The 18025-nt window shown below is 39.2% G+C and overlaps 1 protein-coding gene and 1 long non-coding RNA gene across 2 annotated transcripts in view; one reads left to right on the plus strand and one right to left on the minus strand.

The window, feature by feature from the left end:
* Positions 1 to 12311, minus strand: part of LOC104950126 (uncharacterized) — a 19250-nt gene extending 6939 nt beyond the window's left edge. Inside the window, exons 1-2 of the long non-coding RNA XR_798888.1 lie at positions 12219 to 12311; positions 7240 to 7243 (exon numbers count right to left, since the gene is read on the minus strand). This is a non-coding gene — a long non-coding RNA (uncharacterized lncRNA). The remainder of the gene's footprint in view (positions 1 to 7239; positions 7244 to 12218) is intronic.
* A 1952-nt stretch (positions 12312 to 14263) lies between these two features.
* Positions 14264 to 15794, plus strand: rasd4 (rasd family member 4). Its single transcript, XM_010776602.1, has one exon. The coding sequence runs from the start codon at positions 14568 to 14570 to the stop codon at positions 15192 to 15194; it is 627 nt and encodes a 208-aa protein (XP_010774904.1). The 5' UTR covers positions 14264 to 14567; the 3' UTR covers positions 15195 to 15794.
* Positions 15795 to 18025: the final 2231 nt, after the last annotated feature.

Consider the following 18025-nt stretch of genomic DNA (forward strand, 5'->3'; position numbering starts at 1 on the left):
ACGCACGCACGCACGCACGCACGCACGCACGCACACACACACACACACACACACACACACACACAGAATAAATCATATGGGTAATACCAATTTTGTAGACGGATTTTGATAAATAAGATTCATTAGTCTTGTGAAATAAAATCATGAATAGGGCGGTGGCACAGTGGTGGTATAAATGTAGATGTTTTATACAATGTCATAAATAAATGTATTGTCAGTTGGGTTATCTTCATCACTTGTCTGATTTCTTACATGCGCCCCACACAAAAACACACTCTTGGTTTGTTTCTCTGAAGATGCGTTCTGTAAGAGAACTTTTGATTGATAGATCAAAATGAATATGTTGAACATTTGACTGTCCTATTCTCAGCAGTATGACTCACTCCTGTCACTGTGGGGGTTCTGCTGGGCAGGTTTTGATGAGCTGCAAAGGGAAACGATAAACAAGAGAAAAAGAGGGTGATGCTCATGCTTTGCATATACTCCACAGATGCAAGGTGCACACATTCCTTCTCTTTCAAATGTTCTTTAAGATACTGGGTTGATGTTTCATCACTGTAAACTCCCAAAAGTGTTTTATTATTCGTTTTTTCAAGAAGTATAATGAATATTAAATGTATTAAAAGTGTATTTGTAAATCTTAAGGTCACAGTTTTGGGAGAAGCTTGGAAGCAAAATATGTAATTTCAAAAACAGCCCCCTATCAAACTCCCTTGCAAACTCAAGGACAATAGTTGGTTCCCCTTTCATCACAAGGTTGGTGTTCCTCATTCTTTATCAGAAAACGTAAAGAAAATGTAAAATATGGGAGAGATTGATTCATTCTGAAGAAAACAAATCTGCAGATTATTTCCCTGTAGCTGCCTTTTGATATTCAACATTGATACTTGAAGCAACTCCTATACTGACAGATGTCTCACTGTGGCAGAACACAAAGCACTCAGTGCAGTGAGGGAGGTGAATCTATAATCACAGAACGCTTCAATGCTCACACCACCGTTGTTACCTTGCTGCTACCTTTCCACTGAAGAAAACAAACATTCATTCTTTCTCTGGGGTTTATTTGTAAAGCATTGGGGAAATGCAGGAAGTCAGAGAGCGATGTAAAAGAAGAAAATAAATGATACAACACAAACAAACAACCAAAAAATGAATTGAATGGCTTTGTTTTCATATAATGACACACACACACACACACACACACACACACACACACACACACACACACACACACACACACACACACACACACACACACACACACAGTGTTTGTGTCTACTGTCACTCCTGTCTTTGTGGATAATGAGTCTTCCTTTGTACTCACTACTTTCAGGCTAACACTAGCTGATGTTGCTCTCCAACAGAGGCATTTTATTACAACAAAATGGACTTTCCCAATGCGGATGAAGGCAATTCCAATAAGTAGAATCAATTCCTTGAGAAAAGCAGAATAATGTGGTACATTGTGTTCCTGGTTAGTGATTACTTCTTTCACCTCGTTGCTCGACACAGCCATTAGAAGTCAGATGATCTGTGGTTTACCGCTCTGTCTGGTGAACTTTCCCTCATACTACACCAGAGACATACGATCTAAGAGGACTTTCCTGCGGACTGACACCTGTAACATTGAACTGTCACATGATGAGATCCTTTATCCTTAATTATTTTACTTTTACTCATGAGTTTGATTTAATGCCTCTCAATCGCAGACCAAGCTAGTGGGAGAGGGCTTAATGAAGGTCAGAGAGATAGACAAAGGAAAAGTTCATCCATTTGAATCACACAGCAAGCATGAAATACTAGCCCGCAAGCAAGAGGTACTTTTGGAGGAATTTGTCATCTCCAGTATTCTTACTATCACTGGAATATGCGAGCTGAGCTGACACTTCATACATAAAAACAACAGATGTGCCTGTGAAAATACCTTCAGATTATGTAGTTTCAACAGAATTATTCAATAAAGCTCAAGCATGACTCATCTGGGTTGTCCTGTCCTACTTGAGCATCTGGTTATGGAACATTTGTACATATGTTTAAAAAAAGAAAACACACACAAAACTAAAAACCGACTATAACAGGAAAAGTTTGTAAACCTGTTTGAGAACAATATTGTTGACCCAGTTCAGCAACTATGGTTTCACACATTATGCATTAAATGTGTTTCTCTTACGCAGCCTGGTCTTCTAAAAATTACATTTCAACTCAACCAAACTGCATGATTCTCGATTTTGACTTATATTAATGTACGCGTGTATCAAATAACAGAACAAACTTATTACATTACATGTTACTTGTTAGACGCTTTTATCCAAAGCAACTTACATACTCAATACTGTGGGCAATCCCCGCAGGAGCAATTTGGGGTGAAGTGTCTTGCCCAGGGATACAACGACATGCTGACTGCAGTGGGGTTTGAACCTGTGCTCCCTTGATCCGAACACCTACGGACAATCCACTGCACCACACGCCTCCCACTTATCAACTTAAAGCCAAACCATGATATTATTTTTTAACCTAACCAAGTAGTTTTGTTTCATTGTTGGTTTGTTTCAATAACCCAACATATTTTGCGACCGTCATACAGTATAGATGTATGAGAATATAGCACACAATTGAATTGTATGCGGACACATCTTTAAAGACCAAAAGGGCAGAAGTCACTATATTGTACCTGATAAGTCGGACAAGTAAAAACCAGGGTTATGAACCTGCGTGAGATGATACTACCACACACCAACAGCAAACATTACTTCAGGGACATTGGTTAGGTCTCGGTTTGAAAGAAGTGAGAATCACACGTTAACACATTGGAAAATGGACCACACTTGGCATTAAATGTTACGATGTTGAGTCATTTTATCTCGGCCTAAATACAAAGAAACAGGAGATGACTGTCAGTGATGGACAGAAGAGCATAAAAGGATGAGAGAGAGATTTGGCTGTTCCCTTCTCCGACGTCAATCCAGAAAAATGGGTCAATGAATGACTCAGGGAGGATTCACACAGATGGTTGTGAACTTGTGGGATTACAGTCCATGTTGCCTGCTTTGGATGGATGATGATAATAAGTGTATTTGAGTGTGTTTTTATAGTTAAAATCATACCAGATGTGCTGCTTGTGTCACTGTACCTTGCGTAGAAGATGTAATTATCAGTGCAAAAAAACAACCTTTTTTATAAGGTCACAGTTATTCTTGAGGATCCTTTGGTTCAGTGGTTCCCAACCTGGGGGGCGCAAAGATCGCAGGGGGTCGCCATGCCTCAGATGATTTGAGGCCAAATATCATATTTAGACTTTTTGTTTTACATATAATTGTAAAGCAATACATGATTGTCACTAAAAGCCTTGTCTCTACATTACAATAAAATATAAAAAATAATTAATTAATTAATTAGAATAAAAATTCAAGTTAGCTATTAAAGGCATAAAAAGAGAGAAATGTATAATTCTTTCTTTAATAGAAATGCTTCTTCTGCCTGTAAAGTATCCAAACCGGGCTTTTCTGGAATGCGCATTTTTAAAACATAGTCATTGTCCATGCCGGTTTCAGTTGGATTATTTGTCACAGTTGCTCCGATCAGATCGGTCTCCTCCATTTTGTAGATTATTTACGACTTTTGAATCCACATAAACACATCGGCAAAATCTGGCTTACTTTGAGCATGTGTTTCAAACAGTTTAATCCCTTTGTGAATTGTTTCCACTTGTGGCTACCTTAAATTCCTTCATACAGCGGGAATCCAAATGAATGAATCCTGAGTCCAATAACCATCAAAGTCACTCCAATAGTGCTCCTTGATTTAGCTTTCATCCTCCTTAAACAAAATACTTCACATTCATCCAGTTTGTGACAGTAGTTGTAGCATTTTTGAGACTTTTAAACTTTAATTTCCGCTGTTGCGTCCCCCCCGCAACTTCCAACAGGAGTCATTTGGGGGGGCTCTTGGGAAAAAAGGTTGGGAACCACTGTTCTGGTCAATAATGTGCACAGTGTGTTTAAAGACATCTGAAGACTACGTGTCTGAAGTCTATGAACAAGTAGATCAAAATGGTCTTTTCATGCACCATTAGAGAACATTGTGAAAATGCTCTCATCTCACACTGGGCGTCTGAGGTTAGTTCTGCCTGAGTAAAAGTCAGGTAATTCAGAATGCACTGTGGAGAGCATTAACGTCTGTACTGAACGATGCTGCACTGTTCACTCAAAACCACAAATATTAAGGTGATCAGGGAATGTTTTTTGTCTGGTAGGTAAGATCTGACCGTTAGTGGTGGTGGTGCATTCACATTTGAAAGGTATGCTGGTTTTTACTTGTTTTTCTTGTAATCTGTGATGCCCCTGTGGGTTCATCAGTAGAGAGGAGGTGGCTGTCCTGTCTGTCCTGTGGTGATTGCATTGATTGCAGTAACTCAGGGCACCTGGGTCTGGTGCCCTGCAGCTATCCTCTATGTGCCCTCTCTGCTTCTCCCTGCAGGCACCCCGGTTTTGTTGAGTATATTATGAGTTTCTCCAGTTGTTTTACTTTGTGCACTTCAACAGTCTCACACACATACATGTACATACAATCCTCACCCTGCATTTACATTACTGATACCACTGACATCCACCTCATACTTTACTGGTTTTGACTTGATTTGATTTGTTTGTCCTAAACATCTTTTGTTAACCGTCGACATGGTGTGTCTCCTCTTTGTTTTGGCCTTTTGAGCCGGGTCGTAACATAACCAAATAGAAGGTAAATAAGCTTGACGGTTAATTCTTGACTTAGGACGTCTTTGTCCTCATAAGCAGATTGAGTTCACTTGGTGTCAATAAAGATGTAGATGCTCAGACATCAATGATTCTGAGCTCCACTCTAATACATTTGTTAAAAGCTAAGCTTGACTTGAAATCAATTCATGAGAAACAACAAAACAACCTTTCAATAAGGGGTTCAAAAAGCAGGTCGAGTGCACAACAAAGCTTTTGGTTCTCCGAGATATTAAGCTCCATCTAATGAATATTGGTGATCACAGTCTGGGACCATAGCATTCACACATAGGTCATGAGTCCAATTGGCCTCTCTTTGACTGACCTGCAGTCTGGCTGCATAAGATGGTTCTTATTGACGTCAGATTTTTAGATGGAGCTCCGGAGTTTAATCAGAAAGACTATTTCAATTTGTTCTCCTTCAAACTGTTTTGCCCGAGCAATGCCTTATTACTCATATCCAGTTATATTTTTTTCCTGCTTCTCTGTATCATCCTATCAGTTAAAAAGCCATCTGCCTTCTTCTTTCTCCATTCAATTATGTTAAACTGCATCGCCCATAACCACATGGGAGCACATTACTAATCATCATGCGTTTTTTTAATCAAATGAGTGGCTCCATCCACAGTCATGATGGTAAAGGGGAGTTGTTGTATGTTGTCCTCCTTTTCTGGGATACATCGCCATTAATTAAGGTAAACATGAACGCCTAATATCCAGTTGGACTGATGAAGCTACATCCGCTGTTCTTCCTGTTTAACCTTCAAGTGAGCCTCAGCCAATTGGGCTAGGAAAGAGAAGCCATTTAGATATGAATCTCTTGAAACGGTTTAAAATAATATTTTCCTTCTCTTTCTTAATCTCAGTTTGATGTGATTTGGCTGTCCGTGTGAATAAACTCTGTTTCATCTGAGCCTGATGGGCGGATTTGGCACTGGTTGGCAACACTCAAGTGTGACAGACTTTAAGATTAAGAGACAGATTTACAGTTAATCATCATCAGCTAAAATGGATATGTGACGAAGTTTGCACCTGTAGATGGAAATACACAAACCTAACAGCTTTCATGCATGTACACAAACACGCACATATAAGCATGTGTAAATATAAGTATGCATAAAAAAATGATGGAAATACAAAATGGAAATGTTCAAAATGCATCACATTTTCATCATGGTGAACCTTGGATCCATCAAACTGCCGCTGTGATGAATCGGGTGGAAGTAGCATGACTGATCGTCAAACGGTCACGCTGTTGAACTCAATGCCGACTGACAAGCCATCTGACTGCTGCTGACTCACTCGTGTATGTAGACTCTCACACAAAGAGTGAACCTGTGTCGAAAGGTCCTTCAACTACTGCATTTTGGAGACTGCTATAACATTGTTGGACCCAGGAAGAACAGTTTAAAAGAAATATAATCGTAACAAATGTTTTTCTTTGTGTTCAGACCCTACCTAGGCTGAATCATATGACATCAATGTATCAGTCTTTACACAGTTACCTCTAGGGCACATCTGCTCCTGCACATTTGCGGCATTGCTTCCCAAGACATTTAAACAAATGCTGATGTGTAAAATAGATGGAGTTACTCTCTAATAATTAGCTACTTTGTTTGTAGCTGCAAACTATCAACAGGAGTGATATTCATTCTCAATTCTTATCATCAATGTCAGTATTAGTAATTAGCAGATGAAAGCACTGAGATGAAATAAAGAGAAAACAACTTGATATAATGATATGATTAAGTAGACGTATTTAAATGACCAAAGAATGGCAAATACATTTGTGAAATTGGGTAATTCAAACATTTCATATAAGATACTGTATTATTTTTATTTGTGAGACCAGACATATATTTTCGTTTTAAACAAGCTTCCAAAGTCCTTTACCCTAAAACGTCTCATCACTGAGCCACTGCTCAACAGACAGATTGATTATAGAGCACGATACTTCACACTTATGGAAGTGAGTCATGACGTGGAGCTGACTGCTCAAGTGGTTTGCGCTTACTTGCGTCCTGTTGACATTTTAAGCATGATTATGAGAGATAAAGTGTCCCTTAATATTTGAATATGGCCCTACCATTTGAGCTTTCCATTAAATATGCTAATGTGGTATGACTGATAATGACTGTAGTTTTACGGCAACCCTAAAAGCATAATGACACAGGAAGCTTTTAGTAGAATCACATCCTGACAGCAGTTGAACGAACAAGTGAGTGAGTCGTGAATCTGGAGTTAAGGACTTCCTGGGTTAAAACGGTCAACAAGAAAGTACATTTTATTTGTAAGGACATCATTAAAGGACGCTTTCACCCCAAATGTGCAGTGCTTGTGGGGTGTGAAATTATTGACTTATAACCCTAAACATATTACAGACATCTATTTATTTTTTTTAAAAACCTATTTGCCCTGCCAAGTATTATAATGACTTAATCGCTAAATAAATACATTTCACATTAGAGACAACGTAATAAGCCCTAACTTGACTTGAGTAATTAGTCATTTTAAATCCAATTAGGATATGAATACTCAATGCCCCCAGATGCTGTCACTCAACACGTTCGATTGCTCTGACAATTCTAATTTCTAATTCCCTAACCGTCAATTATGGGAGTTATAGACGGTTTGAATAATTTAACAACTTCTTTCACACAGCTTTTCCAGAACCCCCATCCTCTACTATGATCTCTGCATTGTGCATATTATTAATTTCTGCAAATGATCTCTGAAGCAAGAACTGCTCTTGGCTTTAGATTTGATGTTATATTTTGGTGTTTTTGAATCATTGTTTCTAGTCCATTGTTTGTAATGCATAAGGGCTAAACACTAAATACAGGGTTTTTGTGATTGCTTGCCACAAAAACTGACAGGTGCACTCTGGAGAGAAAACCAATGTTAGCCCCAAAATGTAATGTCCTAAATAGCTGAGCAACTGAGGCTTAAAAGATACAAATGTCCTCAGGAAACAACCCTCATCTGCTTAAGAGTGTTTTGAGAACAGGAGAGCAACAGTTGGAGTGCATTGAAAATGACTGTAGAGATGTGCTTTGTCCTGAATTACAATGCAGTTAGGAAACATGCAAACATTTCCTATATTGACTTGATTCAGCCAAATGAGAAGGGAAAAGGAAGAAGGATGGAAAAGTAAAACATGGTGTTGCACTTGGAAAATGTAGTTTAGTTGGTAGGCAGCTTAAAGGCCACTGAGAGTAGATTATCAGATGCACTTTAACTCCATAAAACGATTAAATGCTGTAATTAGTCAACACAGACAAAGACTATAGTCAATGGCCCATTCCCGTAGGTTCCTATTGAACACATACTGTACCTCCTTTATGTCACAATTGTACATTTCCATATTTAATAAAGCAATTTCCTTGGTGGCAATTGGGACTTTTAGTTTTTAGCAAACATTATTAATTGGGAGTTAAAAGTGCATTGGTTGAGGACTATTTTCAGCCGCGGATTAGTACACTGAGTATTATCAACAGCAGGAAGGTTTATGTGGTATTGACTCAAAATAGCCTAACCATTTTCATCATAATGAAAGAAATGCTATGTGGCTCATTGATGTGTCCTAACTAGTTTTTGAACAACAAAATAAGTACTGTATGTGGCAGAAGAAAACAATATCAAATTTCAATATAAATATATAAGTATTGTGTGTCTTGTTTTTCACCAGGCGTATCCTTCAGAATCAGGCTCATTGAGCAGATACTGTCCTTGGTCCACAAAGGAAATTGGGTCACACACATCATCATTGGTCTTGTTAATACCATGATTAGCCAAGCCAAAGTATACAAATAGGCATGAGAAAATAGTGCACATAACAATATCACATTATTTGCAGTGATGTATTTGACAGCAACAAGAGAAGCTGGGGAAACGTCCTCTCTCTCTTAGCTTTGTGTCTGGCAGCCATTATCACTGCATGTCTATCTGTGCACTGACAAAGAGACAAGGGGAGTTGGGGGGGAGGGTTGCCTATTCAGAACGATGATTAGACTGAACATATCCTGGCAGACAATCTGTCCATCGTTAAAACTTCCACTACAGTGTGTTTAAACAGGCTACAAGCTTCCTTCCCCAGTACAATAACAATGCTGTTTTTTTTTTCATAAACTAATTGTGTATTTATGACTTATGACCAATACATACAGAACAGTGCCGCTAGGATCCTGATGAGGGTGAGAAAGTACAACCACATCACACCCGTTCTTTATTCCCTCCACTGGCTTCCTGTCTCATTCAGGATCGAATACAAGATTGCACTCCTCACCCGTCAGTGCATCCACGGGAATGCTCTTCATATCTCAAAGAACTACTCACATCACAAACCTCCACACGCAACCTCCGTTCCACAACAAACCATCCGCTTCGCCCCCCCGAGGACCAAACTCTGCACAATGGGGGATCGGGCTTTCTGTGCAGCTGCTCCTCACCTGTGGAATTCTCTCCCAGACCACCTGAGGACTCCCCAGACCACCTGAGGACTCCCCAGACCACTGACAGTGGAGGGAATAAAGAACGGGTGTGATGTGGTTGTACTTTCTCACCTTATTATCATTGAATATCATTAATTAAATGAATGAATTATACTTATTCAAATGAATTATCATTATTAGATTATCTAAGATCCTTATTATCTTAGGAACCTTAGGCTAAGGCCTAAAAACCTTTCTTTAAAAAAAGCCTTTGATTAAACTTTTGTTTATTTTGTTTGTTTCTATTATGCCTCCTGTAGCACTTTGGGATTGCTTTTAGCAATGAAAGGTGCTTTACAAATACACTTTATTATTATTATTACTTAACTCTTGAAATGATGCGTTTCTCTTCCAAAAGAACGAAAGAAAATATGATTAGTTTCTACTTAAGGAAGTCATGAAATACATGGCCTGGGTACATAAGCCAGCTGTGCAACCATAAAGTCAAAACACAACCATAAAGATGGTATCATTCTTCCCATTTACTACTCACTATTTACTGACCTACTGTACATGTACGACTCCATTTGTTTCAACAAGGGAGGATGAACCAACACTGGCTTACTGGAAGGCCATTTGGAATATGCACAAACACCATACCAACCCAGTGTTACAGCTACATGTTTTACAGTGGCAACAGGAGGCTGCCATGATATGCGTGAGTTGTACCATTGTAGCTTTAGCTCTGATCTGCTTTAGCTCATGTGCAACCATTTCTAAACAGCACAAAACCTTTACCATGGAGATCATCTGTTGATGTTTGTCCTTAATAGATTTCTATCAGTATTATATTCACACTGGATGACAATGTTGGAGCAAGCGCTAACATCTCCATCAATAAGTTAGCAGGAATGTTTGCCAATACAAACTAGTTGAACATATTTGTTCAGCAATACAGTGTCGCCATTTTGCCAATCCCAAAAGGTAAAGCCAGAGGTTATTACCTCACCATAATTTGTACTATAATATGATAAAATGACTACCTGAGAGTGTTAGCATCAAGCTATTAGCTACCGCACACCAGCTGGTATGCAAGAAGTACATGTACTGTAGCATATTATTTTCGAATCAATCATTTTTCTAATTTTGAATTTCACACATTAAAATAAAAAAAGACACATACATTTCTTGGGGGTGCTTAGGGGTGCTATGGCTATCCTAGGGGGAGCTGCAGCACCCCCTAGCGCCCCCTTGGCGCCGCCTATGTGCAACAGGGCAGCGTACTAGGCTATTTTAACATCCAAGGATAGTTCATGTTTCATATCAAAATACACTAACAGTAAATGTGTTGTGAATGTGTATATTGCACTTTGTTTGCTATGTGTTTTATCACAGCAGCACCAACAGTTATACAACTTTGAGACCTTAGGGGCAAAATGATCTGTTTCTGCTTTGAGTTTTTAGTAGGATCAACTGGCCTTCGATTTTAGTAGCACCATTTCCCTCCTGTCGCTTTAGTGTTGCTGCAGTTTTTTCCTCCACGTATTACCTGTGTTTTTCTTTTTTCAAATACTGACAAAGTCGTATAATGAATGTAATTTATAGCTTTTGTTTGGTAGAACCTCAAGTCTCAGTCTGATATTTGAATGCACTAGTCCCAAATGTGTCTTTCAATCAGAGAAAGTGGATTAGTATTAGCCTTTATTTGAAGTAGATTTCCTAGTGACTCTGAGGAATGGTGCTTGACTGGTCTGTGTCCCCGCCCCATGGCCTGATTGACGGATCCACTCTTGTGTGGGAAACATGTGCACTCCACTGTCATCCTGTCAAGATGATGCCACAAGATGATGATGTTGAAATGTGACAGGTGCTAAATATAAATGTTGCCCTTAATGCGACTTCACCTTCATATCAGCTCTTACAAGAAGGGTTAAATGAGGACTCTTGGTGTTTTGATGCATGTTGATGTGAACAATTACTCTAATGAATTGTGAAAAGGCAACCAGATTTACTAATAACTGAAAAATCCATCCAAGGCCTCTTTAAAAAAGACTATCCTTATTATCATACTGTATGTGTATAATGTACACGATATCAATATTTAGACACTTAAATGCCATGGTAATCGTCAATATGTGAACCAAACATCACACTCAATGAAAGATACTTTACACAACTTGTCTATACTGTCTAAAAAGAATGGGAGGAAAAGGAGAAACTGCTTGAGCATGATTGCCTGTGCATAAAAAAGCACACACAATGGCACTTTCTGTACAACAGTGTCACGACATAGGTCACGTAGGCAGAGCAACCCGCTGAACAGGCATTAGAAACTGAATAGATGAAAACAAAGCAGAGCCGGTCATTGCTCTCTTTTATCGGTTATATCATGATCAGGGGATAAAACATATAAAGCTATCCCTCGATCCAAAACACCGATTTATGTAAGGCTTGGAACTGAAATCAATACAGCCTGTGAATAAATAAATAAATACATTAAAATACATGTTTTTTACAGCAAAGGATTCGGCTAGAAATGATATTCTTATTATGCGCAATGGCACACAACAGTGTTTCATCTTAGCACACATTAGAGGCCTCTGATTCCTTCCAAAAGTTAATGCCATCTGGCAGGGTGGCCATAAATAGAAATACAAAAAGATGTCTTGGTGAAACAAATAATGGCACACGGCCCACTTTTTATTTTATATTCAGCTCTCGGATGTGCAGATGGTGTTTTTTGAGGCACTCTTTCACGTACACATTTATTATTTGGGCATGCAGTTCATGCCACAATGGATTAGACCCTCCAGAAAAACGTGGGCAAAAATCCTTGATTATGCGATTAAACATGCAGGGTTTTTATGTGATTTTATGCGTGAAATATGCAGAACTTTGCGAAAAAGAATAGATTTTTTTTTAAATATTGGGCTGTCATATTTCTCACACACAACCTGCCACTAACGTTAAACCCCTTTCCTATTCAATTAAACACATTCAATGTTTATTTAGTGTAAAAGCAATATGGCTATTTTACTTGAATCAAAGTGGGTTGTCACCGTCTATTTTCTCTAAGACTTATGCTCCAACACACAGTTGCACGGGGTGCAGAATAGTTTCCCCCCACTTTCGTGAAAGACATCGGGGTACTGCTTTGCCCGGTCTTTAGCAGAAATGTTCGTCGTGTGAGTTCCACACGTTCACTCTACGGTGTTGTTTACCTTCTGTGATGCGCGAGCTGATGACGTCGCGTCATCATCATCACTAATTGACGTCAAATTCCCTTTTTTCCCCTCAACTTTGTGTGGAAAGATGCAGGGATTATGCGGCCTTTTGATAAATATGCGGCCTTTTAAAAATCTGTGCCATTTTGCTGATTATGCGGTAAATTCTGCGATCGCAGAATCGCGTTTTTCTGGAGGGTCTATGGATTGGTTCTTATCTGTAATTGTTCAAATGAAAAACAGTACTCACTGATCTCACAGGCATACACCCTATACATAACATGCCACACCATGTGATTAATCATCAACAATCAACAAATTGTTTGGTTTTTCAACAGCAAAACAACACAATGGAAACTATAATCCCTACAAGTAAAAACCCAAATTGTACTTAGGTTAAAGTATGTTTTATTGGCTAAGTGTACTGAAGGGCCCTGAAAACCTAAATTCACGATCAGTGATTATTTCACGTGAGAAGTCATTTTTGTTTTGTCTTTGCACTGGTTTGAAGTTGATGGATTTCAGTTGGAAACAGGTACAGCGGTCCCCTGAGAAGACAGCTTATAAGAACATATTAACAGTCTGTGTTGCTGGTACGGGGGGAGCTCATCGTTGTTCCATGTTTTTGCCTAACTTAACAAGGCAGGCAGAGGCACAGCCTGTAGAGTCCCAGGGGAAATTTAGAACGATCACGAGTCAGACTCACTCCTCTAGGACAAACTGACAAACTGGAGGAAGGTAGGATTCGACAGTTACAGACAGTGCATCACATCTAATTGGACACCAAAGAGAGCTGAAGGTGTTTCAGTCACACATCGCCACGTGTAGCTGAACTAATGTGAGCTGCTCTGCCTATAAGCTGCATAACTAAAATGTCATTAGCCTGAGGAGAGTATGTTAATGTATTGGGAATTAACACCACGCTACCCCCAAGGGATACATTCACCACTAATTCCAGCTGCGTGCACTTAAGCTATTTGGTTGCCAGTAGATAGCTCAGTGGCACAATCATTTTTCTCCTGCTCCTGCGAGATTTACTGTCAACAAGAAAGTGGAGCATTTCATTTAAGGTGTTTTATAACCCCATCCAAGTGTCAAAAAAAAAATCCTTTAAAAATGCTAATGTCAGTTATAATCACATTTCTGTACGTCCACTTTGACAACCTTTTAAAATTCCCCCAAAACGACCAGAATTTTTCTTAAATCAAGGCTTATAACTTTACTTTTTGCCACTTTAAATAAATCTAAAATGGGACTTTCCATTCGTATGTTGCACTGGACTATGCATTTATTTCAGTAAATCTATTCATCTAATTTGCATAGTTATTTTATGCTTCGTGTTCATTTTATGTGTAATTTGAATGCCTTTAATATCTTATGTTAGGAATTTTTGGACACTTCTGGAAATGCCTTGTTTTTGAAAAATGTATATGTTTCAAGTCCGGCTTAAAGATTAGCCTCATAAATTGCACAATTAATAAAAACAAATAAAGATTTATGTTTTTAATGACACATGTTTAACAAAGAATTCATATTTATGGGATGATTCTGTCTCATAAAGAGAAACCACAGGATTAATGTATCAAACCACAAGAGCCAGATGGACCTGACCGTATACTGGACCCTTTGTTGCAAGACAATCTAAATAGGACCAGTAATTCCATAAGATTTTCTGATAATAATCTGTTATTCCTCACTCTGGTTGCCGTGTTTTCAGATCTCTCCTCCTTTCTCCCCCTGAATCCGCCACGCTACATTGGTTGCCTGGATGTTACACTTCAACAGGGTGCCTGCTGCTGATTGGCCGCAGCTGCAGGAGGGCATGGAAGCTCTCTCACCAAAACAGACATAAAAGGCAGCGAGCGGGATCAGACCCAGAGAAGCATTCAATGAGCAACTTTGAGGAGCTTTAACAGAGAGCCCCTGACAGGTGAAACAAAGCAAAGAAAGGAGCTCACGGAGAACAATCACAAGAAACTGCAGAAGGGGAGAATTTCAAGGAAGGCTATTTAAAAAAAGGTAGAAATCTATAACAGGTGTTTACATTTGCAGTGTTACAGCAATTGTACCAAACAGTGAAAGCAAGTGAGTAAACTGAGACAGTTTTTGGGACATTTCTTTCCTCATTTTTGCTCTCAAATAAAAAGTCCAAAAAAAGCAGCATGTCTCTGGAGGTGAAGGAGAAGACCCACGTGCGCCTGGTATTTCTGGGAGCAGCAGGAGTGGGAAAGACAGCCCTGATCCAACGCTTCCTCGAAGACACATTCGAACCCAAACACAAGCGCACAGTGGAGGAGATGCACAGTAAGGAGTATGACATTGGTGGCGTGAAGATCTCCGTGGAGATCCTGGACACCAGTGGCAGCTACTCCTTCCCCGCCATGCGCAAGCTCTCCATCCAAAACAGCGACGCCTTCGCACTGGTGTACGCCGTGGACGACCCCGAGTCACTGGAGGCTGTCAAGATACTCCGAGATGAGATTCTGGAGATCAAGGAGGACAAGTACACACCCATCGTGGTGGTGGGGAACAAGGTGGACCGGGTGAAGGAGCGTCAGGTGTCCAATGAGGACGTGCTGTCCACCGTGGAGATGGATTGGAACAACAGTTATCTGGAAGCTTCAGCAAAGGAAAACGCCAATGTGGTGGAGGTGTTCAAGGAGCTCCTGCAGCAGGCCAACCTCCCCTGCCGCATCAGCCCCGCGCTGAGAAGACGCCGGGAGACTTTCCCCAAAGACACCAACTTCCGGCCGCCCATGAACAAAACCAACAGCTGTATTTTGTCATAATGACAGAGAGAGGGGAAGTGCCGTTTTGTTTCATGGAGGGCCAAGAGACGAGAGCACTAGTCAAATGCTGCTGGCCAGAGAAAAAGAATCAAGCTTGGACTTCAGTCGGTGGAGACCAAAGAGAATGAAATTAGTGATCTTTGACTGGCAAGGACTTTGTTCAGGGGTCACGATAAAAAGAGGAAAAGATACTGAGGAGGTGAACGGTATGAAGGCTGATCAGACTGCCAGTGGAAAGATGGAAGCTGTGTTTATCACTCAGTTCTTTACTCAATGTAATGTTGTTGCAGCTTATTTGGTGACATGCTGCTGGTGTGTAGATCAATGTATCCCTCATGGATTTTGAATTAAAATGTTCACTTACATCAAGGTTTGGACTGTTGCTAACACACTTTTTACAGAGAGAAAGCATGTTGTTTAACTTGCATAAGTTGTACGTTTCAAGTAAATTGTTTAAAATTTAGCAATTCAATATATGTAGCACATTATGTTTACAGTTGTTGTATTCAATCTCAATTTGCCATTGATAATATTTGTTTTTTAAATGTTGTAAAATGCAAATGTAAACGGTTAATGCACTTCTTATTTTTAAATTACCATTCAAAAGGATGTTTTAAGGTTTTTTGTTTTTTACCATGGTATATTCTCACAATGTTATTATTTGTTGCTGTTTATTTGACAAATGCATGTTGAATGTGGATCTAAATGTGCAATAAAAAGATATAAGCACAAAGAAAGTGAATGTTGTTGTTTGGAATGTATAGATGTGTAGGTTCTATGTAATGGCATTGGAAAATAGTTCAGTATTAACTAAATCATTCTGTGAAGGAGGTACGTTTTTTTAGGAGTAAATGATAAATCAACATTTAATCCCTCAAAATATAATTTCTTTAAAGAAATCAGGATCACGTTATATAGAATAAAGACACAACATGAATAATAAACCTCAAGGTCATGAACATGTTGCACTTATATTATATATATATATATAAAGTACTGTATTGTAGGACTGCCGTCATTTTGACAGTTATCTCATCAAACTTAAATATTTTTGATTAATATCCTGACTTACACAAAACTGAATTTTCAGAATACATTTAAGAGCTGCGTTTTTCATCAGTAGGAGATTTCTGCAGAGGGCAGAAGTCACTTTCGATTCAAAATGTGTGTGAGCAAACAGATTTCCCAGGGCAACAGATGTTCTGATGTCCTTTCAGGCAGAAGCAGGAAGACACAATGAAATAAATGACAGTAAAGATTAGAAGAATCTACATGTCAATGCAATGCACGTGTTAGAGAACTGTGAATATAGATTATTGTGGGGTTGGGTCCCAGCACATTCACTTTCTGCTCCATTGCATCAATTGAGTCTTAAAATGGGACCAAATAAACCAAAGTGCCAGGAGATTTAATCCCTGTTTTTTTTATATATTAGCTGAAATAATATAAGTGACATCAACTAGTAAATGATTGTATCAAGTGGACTGAAATCCAGAGTTGGAGCTTTACATTTCTCAACCGTCCGCATCCTACAGTATTACAAGATCTCTGTCGCCATCTGTTGATGCAACACATACATTACATCCACTGAAACTACTGTAGTAATAGCTTAGTGTACGTCAGGTATGAAATGCTTTCGTTTTTACCTTATTCATCTTGTAGAATACAGACGTCACTGCATAGCCTCATTAGTTAAATCAGCGATCTAATAACCAAAGAAATTAAGAAGATCATGCTATCGTCCATAATGAATCAGTAGTGATTGGACTGACTGAAAAGCATGTTCCAAGCTTTTGAAGAAGTCTATTGTGTAGCAGATGGCCTCTCTGAACCTGAAAGCGTTTAAAACATCATTGATAATATCGCAAATGCTTTCAACACCGCTTTAACTTCATGTGAAAGCAGGTGTGACATCCAAATTAAAGAAGCAGTTTAACTGGCTCAGTGCCTGAAAGGACAGCAGTCAAAGTTAAGCAAAAAGAAGCGTGGAAACATTTGAATATGAAATAGTTCAGCAGAACTCCAACACAAAACGGATCATGGTGCAGTTCCTGAAAAAGCTGTGCATGGTTCCCCTAAATGAACCTGTAGAGCGGAGACAGTTGAAGTGCTCAGGTTGAAGCACAGCCACCCCCCCCCCCACTCCATTCCATCAGATAAGATTGAACAAAGTTTCCTGTTCCAATTTGAGGAAGTGGCCTGGTAAACGTTTGCGGACAGTTCCTCTTTCAGTCCACATTTAAACATTCTTCCGCTCTCGTCTCATGTTCAGATGCAAAGGGAAGGAGGTGTAGAGGCTCTTCACTCACGCAGGTGTGTGGATTTGTTATCTCGACTTCTACTTTCATTTATATTCGAGATGGAGATTTGGAGGATTTATGGACACTCTACAAACACAACTTTAGTAGTACTGTTATTAGCATTTAACGGTCAGATTTAAGCTGCAGTAATGGAAGCCATTTACATTTTATGTCTCATTTTCTCAGATGTCTTTGCCCCTGGACTTGGTCAAAGCTCCTCAGCAGAATAAGAGACTCTGAGGCGTTTAGAACAAGTTCAGGGTCCTGGACAGAAACCAGCAGGATTATTGAAGAGTGTGTGGTTAAATGTCAGTAGATTCTGCGTTAAACTAAGTAGTAAGTGTTTCCTGCTTCTGGGGAAGAGTCAAAAATAGCTTAAAAATGTGTCATTACTATTTTAACTCTGGCTGAGTCTTAGTGGGGCATGTGTCAATGTGTAATATTTATATTTGTTTGTGTTCTATTTGATTTGTGTATTAGTCATCTTCTATTATTATGAATAAAGTAGGAATTATATTCCAGTCAGAACTT

The sequence above is a fragment of the Notothenia coriiceps genome, unplaced genomic scaffold (genome assembly GCF_000735185.1).
Source record: "Notothenia coriiceps isolate Sejong01 unplaced genomic scaffold, NC01 NC01_scaffold00017075, whole genome shotgun sequence".
NCBI classification, from domain to species: Eukaryota; Metazoa; Chordata; class Actinopteri; order Perciformes; family Nototheniidae; genus Notothenia; species Notothenia coriiceps.

Excerpts from the sequence above, each read along its gene's own strand:
- rasd4 (XM_010776602.1), top strand. The coding sequence starts at position 14,568 with ATGTCTCTGGAGGTGAAGGAGAAGACCCACGTGCGCCTGGTATTTCTG.